The following is a 12,564-nucleotide window of genomic DNA, read 5'->3' as shown; positions in this document are numbered from 1 at the left end:
ATGTGTCTGTTTCAGATTCTCAATTTCACTACTGTGCAGTCATACCATAAACTCTACAAACAGCAACAGATGGCAAAGAAAAAATAATGTGGTTTTTTGGTAAAAGAGAGATACAATATTTAACAGACACAACAAGCCATTTATATCTTCGTGTCATTATTGCAAAAACAGTAAATATTTCTCCATTATTTGTATGTTGTATTTAAACAGGAACCAAAGAATTGTTTTGCTTTGTCTCAGAATACATACATCAAAGTAATTAACATTTGCAGGGTAAACCTGCAATGCAGAGAAATGTTGGGAAAAGAGAATGAAAACTTAAACTACTTCATTGCATTAGACAACACAGAATGCATTTCTGGTTACAACACATCTCTTCCTATATTACTAAACAGAATTCATTTTCTTCAGAGCTCTTGTAGAACTGAAAATTGATATAGCTAATAAAGTCAGATATCTTCCCATTTCACCACTACCAGCTGGCAGGAGGAAATAACACTGCATAAGAGCATTTTCAAGGAAGGTAAAATCTTAGTAAAATAGAAATCTCCTAATCATTCCAAGTGTAGCCATTAACTTTTAAAAATGAAATTTACTCAATTAAATTCTAGTTCGAGCTTACCGGCCCCAAGAAGCTCGTTTCTGAAGAGCAGTCAGGGGCCCCACTTCCATGGCACAGCTGACTGTATCACTATATCCCAGGGAGGACTTCTTCATCCTGATATCAAAAAGTGTAGAAAAAACAGAGTTACCAGAAACTATGACGACCCAGAATCCTACTTTGAAAATGCTGTTGTCTTCCACGACTATACCAGGTTGTTACCTGTGACAACACTCTGCTGCTGAATTTCAGAGGTATGGTTTGGGCTTCTTTACCCCAGCAAGGGCTATTTAGCTCTCTGCAAGCATATGAAACACAGAGCTGCTTCCCCCCAGTTCAACAGTACTAAATGAGTTTCTTACAAAGCAAGAGGTTTTTTTGATAAACTACTCCAAAATCATGTTCTTGTCATATGACCTTAAGAAATTAATCTGAAATCTAAAAGTTACAAAGAACTTAAACAGAATTCAACTCTTGATGCACAAGCAGTTAATCACAATTGATTCAATGATCTTATTTCAGTCATCAACTTTAAAGACCATTCAAAACTACACAGGAAAAAATCAGGAATGACAGGGTCTGTTCACAGTACAATATCATATAAATCTGGTAAAATAGATTTTCCAGCTACAGGGACATTAATAGTTTTGTGATTCTACTCAGTTCAGAAGTTCACTGCACTCTGAAACATGAGACCCTCCCACTGCTTCTCTTTAACACTTGACAGTACAATAAAAATATTTAATGAAAGTCACTATTAATCAAAATTCTCTGTCAGTCAAACCTGAGTAACTGCTTGCCCACAGTACTGCACATGTCACTTGGAGGAATATTTAATACTTATCTGCTCAATAGTATCATTTTAACACTTTCCTTCAGCACTACATATTCAAAGAATCAAGTTGCCACAATTCAGAGACAGAGCTCACATATAATCTTGAAAGACATTACCAGTATTTCTTACTTTATCTTTTACTCCTATAAAATACTTATAAACTGGGTATTCATAGATTATTTACATTTTTCAAAGCTATGAAGACTCAGAAGCTCTATGAATATAAAGAAGGACTTAAAATAAGCAATTAAAACTGTCAAGAGAATAACTTGATTATTTGCCAGCAGGGAAGAAGGTACTGGGAAAAACAAGTTAAACCAACCTCATTTTGTGTTTGAACAGAAAACAAATATGTTTTTTTTAATGTGTTGCACAAAGCATAGCTATCATTACTAGGTGCACACTAAGAATTTGAGAAGATTCTAAACTGACAGAAGAAACTGCTACAGTACCAGAGTATTTTGTAGACCAAAAATCACAAAAAGAAAAGAGGAATTAAAAAAATTACTTCAAACTCAGCAACTGAATGAATAGCTCCACATTTACCTCTGACATAGAGAGTGGCTGCAACGTACCAAGATGCGCATACAGTGAACAGATATAACTCCTATGAACACAAGGCTGATTGGTCCAACCTGGTATGGGGAAAAAAAAGGGATGACACAGGAAATACAGACACTTTCATGGAAGTATGCTGGGGAAAAATCTTTACATGAAAAAATTTCACATTGTAGCAAACAAAGTAATAATTAAAAATTTTTCACCCTCAGCAGGGTGCTGCTGCTGATGTTTCATGTCATCCCTTATTTTCAGTTCACTACTTAAGAGAAGGTTAGTCAGGGGTCATCAAGCCATAAGTACCAAATGAGTACTTCACTCCTCTGTTTCACTTGCCAAAAAAGTTTTTCAAGAAAGAAGACTGCACAGACTGCACAATTCAGTAGTTTGAACCACTTGAATGGCAATGACAGCAAAAGTTACAAGCTCCAGACAACTATGAAATTAAATAATTGCTTCAGAATAGAAGCTTGACCATAAGTTTTCACAGAAGGAACTTGCCTTACACCCATGTAATTTTCACTCTCAAACTGAACAACCTGTACTATGGAATTACAGGATTATTTAGTCATAAAGTGAAAATTTCATTTGATTAAATTTACCCTGACCTAGGAAATGCATTGTTTGGTACCAGGTATAAAGAAGCTTGGCTATACCCCATTTTTGCAGAAACACTAGATTGATTTAACAAACTGACACTTCATCCTAAGACATACAATCCGTCTCTAGAGAAGTCTGTACAAAGATAAGACAACCCCATAGAAACAATTCCCATGAGACATCACAGGAGTTTGAGTGAATCAAAATACTTCTTTTTTCTGACAAACTTTTTGTTTGGACCAGAAAAATACTTTGGCTAAGCAAAAATGCAACTCATGTAACAAAGTCTTCAGGGTGAAGCAGTAACTTCCTAGAAAACAAAAAAATCTTAAATCTTCAGTATTGATTTCTCCAAATTATAGAGAAGAAATGACACAACTCTATCAATATGGCAGTGACAAATAAGCAGCATTGAGATTTTAGTTTTTCAGGACATATATCTGAAAATCTTTCTAGATGATTTTTCTAGTCTATGAAAAAAGAATTCTTACCACAATGCCAGCATTTTTTATTGCAAGCGGAAGACCAAGAAGTCCAGTTCCAATGTTTCCCTTGAGGAGGTGAGTCAGTGTTTGTATAAACCTGAGGATAAAATGTCACATTAGAGGTACACATGGATGGGGTAGAGGGCAAAAACAAAACCTCACCCTTTCTCTATAATAAAATGATAAATTTCTAGTTTCAACTTAAAATTTACAGTGGTCCAGCTAATTTAAAAGGAAGTGCAACACATTCAAATAATGTTGTTATTCATCCTTACATGTGAGCACCCTCAAACAGAACACACAAGTCTGATCTTCAGTTCTTTACTCCAGCTTGTGAGATGTTAATTTCTCAGCCATTTCATAGTTCTTTTCATAGTTCTAATCACTTTACAACTAGGAACCTTGAAATATTTTACAGTCAGTACATTGTTAGCTTCAAAAGAAGTGAGAACCTACTCAAAATGGGCTGTTTTTTGGGAGAATTATGCAAAGTCCTTAAGCATACCACAAAACTGTTCTGCAGGTCCAAGAAGACCCTTTCAGAGTTCAGAAAACTGCTCATAAGAAACAAGACAGAGGCAAGAAATCTGAACAAGCTTAAGACTAACACATACGTAATGCCGTCTTCATTATCAACCTGGTAGTGCGTCTTAACTGGCAGGAAAGCATTTTCATGCTCTTCATCTGAGATACCATCTGAGTCTTCTTCATCAATTAAAGGCTTCATTACTTCCATGCCTGTACAACAGAGGTAACACTACATTAGCATTAGAAACAAGTTTACAGTTCAGAAGTAAGACCTGATTCAAACTTCCCATACAATGAGGTTTTAACATGTGCCTAAATACAAAGAAGATTTAAGCAGATATATAGAGCACAAGTTTGCACAGGATAGTCTCTCCCTTTAAGTGGCACACCATCTCATTATTATTATTATTATTACTATTATGGCCAAAGACTACAGTTTTTCATTAAGAAAAGCAAATTTCTATCATGAAAATGTCACTGGTTTAAATCACTTTGCAAGCTAATGCAACATAAAGCATAACAGAAAAGTCATCCATCATTACAAAAGGGTGAGATTTGTCTTAAACACTGGTAGCTACTTCCGAATTAAACACTAAGTTTGCACTCAGAGAGGCAAGACAGATACCACAGAAAGTATCTCCATTCACTGAAGAAAGAACCAAAATATAGGAATCAGGTTGCATGCTTTGAAAGTTGCAGTTTCCTGAACCTTTTAAAGTGGCATAAAATTCCAGCTAAGTAACAGCACCAAGTAATAGCAAGCAGTCAGTAGTGAGCAAAATTGCCTTTCAGGCAGCACTAACATCTTATGCCAGTTTAATGTTGAGGAAATTATAACCATTTTAAATTACTACAGTTAAGCAAAGCAAATCCTGCCAAGAGCAAAAAGATTATTTACCCTACACTTGCCTACCACAGTATCCATTCATAAAATATGTTGACTAAGTCTCAAGTTCCCTGTAATGTTGACATTTTGTATTAAAAAAAAACCCAATCAAACAAACCACACTACATTTACGTTACAAAGCAGCCATTGTGTGTCAGGGTTTTGGTGGTAATGGGGCTACAGGAGTGGCTTCTGTGAGAAGCTGTAGGAAGCATCTCCCATGTTAACAGAGGCAATGCCAGCTGCTTCCAGGACAGATCTGCTGTGGGACGTGTCCAAGCCCATCAGTGATGGTGGCAGCACCTCTGCAATAACAGAGTTAAGAAAGGGAAAAAAAAAACTGCCAAGTAGCTACAGCTGGAGAGCGGACTGAGGATATGTGAGAGGAACAGTCCTGCAAACACCAAGGTCAGCACAGAAGGAGGGGCAGGAGGTGCTTCAGGCAGCGGAGCTGAGATGCCCCTGCAGCCCCTGGTGCAGCCCATGGTGAGGCAGCTGTGCCCCTGCAGCCCATGGAGGACCATGGGGGAGAAGAGATCCACCTGCAGCTCCTGGAGGACCCCACAGTGGAGCAGGTGGATGTCCAAAGAAGGCTGTGACCTCAAGGGAAGCCCACACTGGAGCAGACTTCCTGGCAGAGGACCTGTGGCTCCATGGAGAGAAGAGTCTTAAGTCTGGAGCAGGTTTGCTGGCATGTTTGTGACCCCATGGGGACCCACACTGGAGCATTTTCCAGAAGACTTTCTCCCATGGGAGAGGAACATGGAAAAAGTGTGAGGAGTCCTCCCACTGAGGAGAAAGAAGCAGAAGAAACAATGTGGTGAACCGACCACAGTCCCCATGCCCCCTCTCCCTGCACCACTGGAGGGGAGGAAGTAGAGGAATTCTGAGCAAAGTTGAACCTGGGAAGAATGGAGAGATGGGTAGTGTGACAGTGGTCACAAGTGTTCTTGGATTGGGGAAGAGACGAGAATGTTGACTCCATGTTCAGAAGGCTTGATTTATTATTTTATGATATATATATATTACATTATAACTATACTAAAAGGAAAAAGAAAGGAAGGTTTCCAGAAGCTGGTTAAGCTAAGAATAGACAAGAATAGAATGATAACAAAGGCAGCTCTCTCGGATTCTGTCCGAGATAGCTCGGTCCTTGATTGGCCATTAACTATAAACATCCAAGATGGGCCAATCCAGACGGACCTGTTGCATTCCACAGCAGCAGATAACCATTGTTTACATCTGTTTCTGAGGCCACAGCTTCTCAGAAGGAAAAATCCTAAAGAAAAGAATGGTGTCTGGGAGGAGTGGTGGGAAGGACACATGTCTGCTGTGACAGTGGTCACAAGGGTTCTTGGATTGGGGAAGAGACGAGAATGTTGACTCCATGTTCAGAAGGCTTGATTTATTATTTTATGATATATATATTACATTATAACTATACTAAAAGGAAAAAGAAAGGAAGGTTTCCAGAAGCTGGTTAAGCTAAGAATAGACAAGAATAGAATGATAACAAAGGCAGCTCTCTCGGATTCTGTCCGAGATAGCTCGGTCCTTGATTGGCCATTAACTATAAACATCCAAGATGGGCCAATCCAGACGGACCTGTTGCATTCCACAGCAGCAGATAACCATTGTTTACATCTGTTTCTGAGGCCACAGCTTCTCAGAAGGAAAAATCCTAAAGAAAAGATTTTTCATAAAGAGATGTCTGCAACAGGGTAGAAAGTTTTTTAAGATTTATTCTTATTTATTATTACCCTGCTCTGATTTGACTGATAAGAAGTTTAACTATTTTACCCAAGTCGAGTCTGTTTTGCCCATGACTGTAATTGGCGAGTGATCTCTCCCTGTCCTTTTCTCAACCCACACACAAGCATTTTGCTGTATTTTCTCCAGCTAAGGAGGGGAGTGATAGAGTAGCTTTCGTGGACACCCAGAATCCAGCCAGGGTCAACCCACCATAGCCATTAAACAAATCATTAAGGTTTATATGAAGTCTTGGAGATATTTAACCCACTAGCAGAGCACTGAAGCCAGTGCTAACAACTTCTAAAGAAAAACTGTAGAACAACTGTAAAAACCCCACAAAGCAGAAAGCAGCTTATCCAAGTCATGAACATTAAATCATATTGCTCAAACTCTCCTGAAAACACCAAAGGGTTGTCAAAATTTCGTGTCTGAAAAGCTGAAAGTCAGTAATGAAAGCATTTGACAGAAGCAAAGATGCCCAGTCAAGAGCAAAAATCAGAGGTCAGAGACTCAACAAGAAAATACACTGTAAAGCAAATTTATACTCAGAGATATTCCAATTATACAAGTCAGGGTGGAGTTCACCACATTTCTGTACATGGCACATAGCCTGTGAATGGATCAAAAGAAGGATCACCAGAGTTCCCTCCCTCTGCTCCCACAGCATTGTGCTGACTAGTTCTTGAGGATGCCATGACCATCCTTCCCCCTCAGCTCTGAGTCCCTGCTGGGCACATTTGATGCTCACAAAGACCTGCATACTGTAGTTCTGGAGTAAAAGTTTGCCTCCTCAGGGATCAGAAGGGGCAGGAAGTTTCACCCAGTGAGCAACTGATTAGGCTGTTTTCATTCTTTAAAGTACTGATTCTAAACTAACAATCTAAAGGAACAAGCCAAACTACAAGCATGCAAGTCTGTGATCACATGAAATTCGACAACATATAAAAAGAAATAATACTTAAATGAATTTTCCAGTTTTGTCTTCATCACATTTTGTAGGATGCTCTTCATAATGCTTAACAATAATGACAACACACAGCAAGTAAGGCTCTTATTTAGCACTAGTAGAGGACCAGCATGACCCACAGGACCAACAGCTTTAGTGAGTACCAGCAACTGCTCAGTTAAGGGAGAAAAGTAAAATTTTCTTCTTTCATTGCAACCTGAGACTGGAATGCTTGGTATATACATACATCTACACTGTTTACCATGCAGCCAGATGACACATAGAAGACTCTGAACTTTATTTAGACATCCCATTTTACTTTCTCCCAACTTCCTGACCCATCTTCTGATCACCTTTGTGTAGTCCTTTAAGAATAGATTTAGATATATTCAAGCATTCCCCTCATCTTTCAAGTAATTAATTTTTTCCTAACACAAGCTATTTTTCTTCTGAAAAGTCATGTTCCCATGCTTAAAGCCATCTAGTCATCTCAGGGTTATTGTTATCACTGTCCCACTACCCCATTCACCCACCTTCTCAGAAATGGCTTAAATTAGACCCGAGAATACCCATTTCCAATATGCACACTAAGGCTTGGAGTTCGCTGTTCCTATTCTAATGTAACAATGCATTTGAGAATATATTCCATTAGAAGTTTTAAAACACAGGCTACAGCAACATCATCAACTCACACTGTCATAACTATACAGGTTATGACTTAGTACAGGTTCCTCTGAAATACTGCATTATACAAAACATTCCAAGAATGCTATCTGGTCTCTATCCTAGCCATAAAAATGCTCTTGAGTTGCTTCTTTTCCTCAGCACTCCTCCTTCATCCCATGACTGCTCTACGGTTTTGGCCTAAAAATGTAAACTCGTTAACAGTAATGGTACTGAGACATAAATGGGAGGTGTGGATCATGCAACTTTCTAAGCATGGGTTTTCATTTGATAATAGATCTCTACCGTTGGAATAGTGTGGTTGTGTCCCACAGTCCATACCCACAGTGACATCCAGGTTTGTGTAACATCCACACTGAATGGGTCCAAACTTGTACTCTAAAGCACATGAGACAAAAAAGCTTCAGCTTTCCATACTTGGACCTAGCCTGAAATTAATTATTCTGGAACATCCACAGTCATTGCCAGAAAACTGGCACTGAATACCCCCACATTTACTTTGATTCCTTCCTACAAAGGTCCAATATGTGCAATTTAAACACAATCTCAAACTGCACCACAAGAACAGCACATGCATGTCATACCTGAATCAGAGATGAAGTTGTCTTGCTGTTCTCACAGAGCACATGGTACAGAGCACACCTCAGCCAACATTAGATCCATGCTCCACCAAACTGTCCTGGCCGTACCCAAACACACTATGAATAATCCAACCCAGTGATCAGCCACAGAAGCCACTGAAAATTTTGCATTATCATCATTCAGCACAACTAAAAATAAGGAAATTCATTTCTGCACACCCTTTTGTTTTCACTTAGATGAAGAACCAGACAATTTTCAGCCCTGTCCTTCCATCACCCAATATGAATTTCTTTCCTCCTTGTTCCACCACAAATATCTTTTCAGATCAAATGCTGTCTTCTGATTGTCTTTAACAGTTAATTAAACTGACATGTTTCTGCTTTCTTCTGTGAACATCCACGCAAGCAGGGTGCCAAAAAGCTCTGCATCTACTGCTATCAACCAAGGCAACACAAAGTGCATTTCATCTTCTGCCAGCCTTATCACTGTTCAACTCAGCAATGTTGAAACTAATTCCTTAAGCCACTGGAGAGATAAATCTCTGATTCATTACAGCTGCACATCACACTATAATCATGCATAAATGTCAGCACTGTATCCTCAAAGACCCAAATTTCAATCATTAATCAGCCCCCAGTAACACAGAGAGATTAAATCCATAGTGTTAAAACTGTTATAACTATTACTCCCAATTTTGTGTCTTCATACGTACTTTTCTATCCCCTAGAATTTGCCAGCATCTTGCCAACACTTATGGACATACTGCCAAAGAAACCTTTGAACTATCACTAAATTTACTTAATTCTCAAGATTTTCGAGCACACTGAAGAAACCCTCTAGTTCAAAAGTTCACCAGAGAAATTAATTTTCACCAAGAACTTTAGTTAATTTTACTATATTACTCAAGCAATTAACACTTCCAAATTTAACTGAACCATTCAGCACCACAGGAGATGAAACTCATCGCCATAATTTTCATTTTATGGAAGAAACAGTGACAAAAGAATAAAGGGGTTTGCCAGGCAGGCATAGCAAGCTAAAGGAGATATTAAAAATAAAAGCCAAGTTTGATCCTCTAATGTTCCTTTGGAGAAGGTCACGCCCCAGACAAATTCATGTCTAAAACCCCTTTTCCAAATCCAATTTAGCAATATGGTCTGGTTTTCATTTGCTTGGGATTTTTGTCCCTTCAGGTTTTTGAAGTCAGTGTCAGAACTGGATTTGACATACAAGCATATAAAGATCTGGGGGACAGGATGCAGCATAACATTGTTTGTGTCAGCTGGTTTTACTCATTTATGGGAGAGGAAACATGCAGGTCTTGTTGGAGCAACACTTCACACGTATATTAAGTGCTCAGCAAAAAGCAGTAGGCAAAGGAGGTCCTGCACACACTTCACTGCTCAGTCAGCTTCTACACAAGAACATGCCCATAGGGCCAGAAACACTGCCCAAGATTCACAAACTGTGAACTGTGTTTATTAAATAGAGGGTGACCCAGTGTCTCTGTAATTGAGATAAAATTCAATTTAGCAAGCAGCTATTTTGACTGGGCCAGCATGCTCCATAAAAGAGAAAATCAGCACCACATCATCTTTACACTAGCCTAAAATGCAGGTTTATGCTAATATTTTCCCACAGGCTATGAAAAGTCATATTCATGATCCTGGGGGCATACCCAGTTTCTGTCACCAACCAGGGCTGGCTGCTCTTATGGGACAAAGTTAGTGACTGAATTATGAACAAGCAGATACATTCAAGGAGTCTTCACTGCAGTGTTAACAGAGAATAAACATTTATATCTGGCAGCAGCCACACCTGTGACAACAGGAGAGGCTCAGTGTTCCCAGCAAGTGCATTCAGTTGCCAGTTGATCCGTGTATTACCTCTGTCCTGCGGAGAGACTTTTCAATTCAGCATTCAGAACCAGGGCTCTCAAGACAAATTTAATTACAAAGAAAACATTGTGACTAATTATTTTCAAAGTAATGCTCAGTTACTCCCTCAACCACAGAAGGAAATAGCTGTTTAGGTATTTAGGTACTTTAGCCTACAAATAACCCTCCCAGCACTTCTCCAGAAGACATCTCACTGCACAGTAACAGCTTTGTCCACAAAGCACACATGATCAGCTAAGTCACACGCCTCTACCACCTCCAAAGAAATTACAGAGCAAGACAAAGTGACATGAATGGTACTGCTAGAGGCATGCTGGCCCACATGGATAAACCTTTGTAAATTTTCCTAGCTCGAGGGGGGGGAAGTAACAGATAACACCATTAAACCATAGAAAAGCCAGCTCCCTTTTTATTTTCCACTACAGCTACTCCTGTATATAAGAGACATAAAAACAAACAAACAAAATGCTCAAAATAAAATATATTATTCAGTTTGAAAACTGAAAAGGAAAATCTCATCTGGTTTAAAAATTACTATTAAATACTAATAATTACATTTTCCAAAATAGTAAAAGTGAGCATCAGCTTTTGTTGTGTTTGTCAAGAACTCCAAGCTATGCCTCATGCAATTATTTGCACCTCTTTTATTTCTCTTTGGAAAATAAATCTCGGATCATTTATTTCTCTCCATTACACACTGTAACTTAATAAAGTAGATTTATTCAGCTTTGTGGTAGACTGTATTAATCTTGAGAATGGTTATTTCTAAGCAAATGCTGAAAGTCAATAACGCCTCACAATAAGCAGGAGGAAGTGTTTGCTTTTGCATCATAACTGTTGGATCCAGAAGGCTCATAAAATGGGCACACTTGCAGTTATTAAACCAAAGTGCACACAGGTCTGCATAGCTATTGCACACTTACCGAGGAGCAATTTTACCCCAACCCACAATGGATCATTTATTCAGACAGACACCAGTCTTAAATAATCCACTATCCTGTCTAGACCAAGTCACACATTTCTACAATTAACACGCTCTTAAGTGACAACACATTGGCAAGACTTCAGTTTTATTAAGTATTCAATAGCACTGAACCATGCAAAAGATTTTGGAATTCTTATCAGGTGTGGAACTGCATTTTAAAATAGTTAATAACATAGAAAATCCAGTTTTTAGGGCTTCTGACAGGAAAAACTGTCCTATATGTGAACTTCTGGGGGTAAAAAAGAAAAAAGCCCTAAAATTTCTTTCAGCCACCTTTCCTCCAAAGTGACAATCTCTCAATGCAAGACGGATCAGCCCTGGGGACAACAAAATTTGAAGCATGTCTTCCAAGTCCTATCATTGCCACGGGACAGGACAAAATCTCCAGGTTACAGTGGAACTGTAATCCTCAGATTCCCAGCAGGGGGAACGAGGATGACTGGGGGACTGAAGCATCTCTCTTATGAAGAAAGGCTGAGGGAGCTGGGCTTGTTCAGCCTCAAGAAGAAGCAGCTTAGAGGAGACCTCACCAATATATATAAAGTATTTAAAGAAAGGTGCCAGGAGGATGGAGCCAGGCTCTGCTCAGTGGTGCCAACCTCTAGGACAGAGGCAATGGGCAGAAACTGATGCACAGGAAGATCCCCCTGAACACGAGGAAGAGCTTATTTACAGCGTGGGTGACCGTGCACTGGAACAGGTAACCCAGAGAGGCTGTGGATTGTCCCTCTCTGGGAATACTCAAAAACCATTTGGATGCAATCCTGTGCCATAAGCTGTAGAATGGCCCTGCTTGAGCAGGTAGGTCAGATCACATGAACCCACTATGGTCCCTTCCAACCTGACCTATTCTGTGATTCTGGAAACACAGCTCTGAGATGAGATCTTCCATGTGTCCAGCCTAGCCACAGCTATACTCTATAACTAACCTACTACGAGCTACCTTGTCCACCCATGGGCAGAAAAACTGAGAGATTAACATCTAGGTGTCCTCCATCAATTAGATTTAAAGGTGGTAAGAGTAATATACTGTAAATACAATAAGTACAATACCGCTAACACATAAACACACATATGCCCCGGGAAACCCCAACCCAGCCTTGCAGGGCAGATAAATGCATCACCGATGCAAAGAGAACGTATTTCCATGAACTTCTACGGAGGCCGTGACTTCACCAAGAAACCGAGCGCCAGTCAAGCGCGACTGATGCCCGGGGAGCGGCC

At 39.5% G+C, this 12,564-nt stretch overlaps 1 protein-coding gene across 3 annotated transcripts in view; it reads right to left on the bottom strand.

Annotated features, from left to right (window-relative positions):
- SLC36A4 (solute carrier family 36 member 4) overlaps nt 1-3,815 on the bottom strand; it is a 79,976-nt gene extending 76,161 nt beyond the window's left edge. Inside the window, exons 1-4 of one of the 3 annotated variants that reach the window (XM_031066096.1) lie at nt 3,694-3,815; nt 3,086-3,176; nt 1,983-2,071; nt 623-718 (exon numbers count right to left, since the gene is read on the bottom strand). In XM_031066096.1, coding sequence (XP_030921956.1) covers nt 623-718; nt 1,983-2,071; nt 3,086-3,176; nt 3,694-3,815 — 398 coding nt within the window. Of the gene's footprint in view, nt 1-622; nt 719-1,982; nt 2,072-3,085; nt 3,177-3,693 lie in introns of those variants that run through there. The other 2 variants (XM_031066099.1, XM_031066098.1) reach the window with 2 other exon arrangements.
- Between the last annotated feature and the right edge of the window lie 8,749 nt (nt 3,816-12,564).

This window comes from Geospiza fortis, unplaced genomic scaffold (assembly GCF_000277835.1).
Source record: "Geospiza fortis unplaced genomic scaffold, GeoFor_1.0 scaffold16, whole genome shotgun sequence".
Lineage (NCBI taxonomy): Eukaryota > Metazoa > Chordata > Aves > Passeriformes > Thraupidae > Geospiza > Geospiza fortis.
This window is presented reverse-complemented; position numbering and strand designations above follow the sequence as displayed.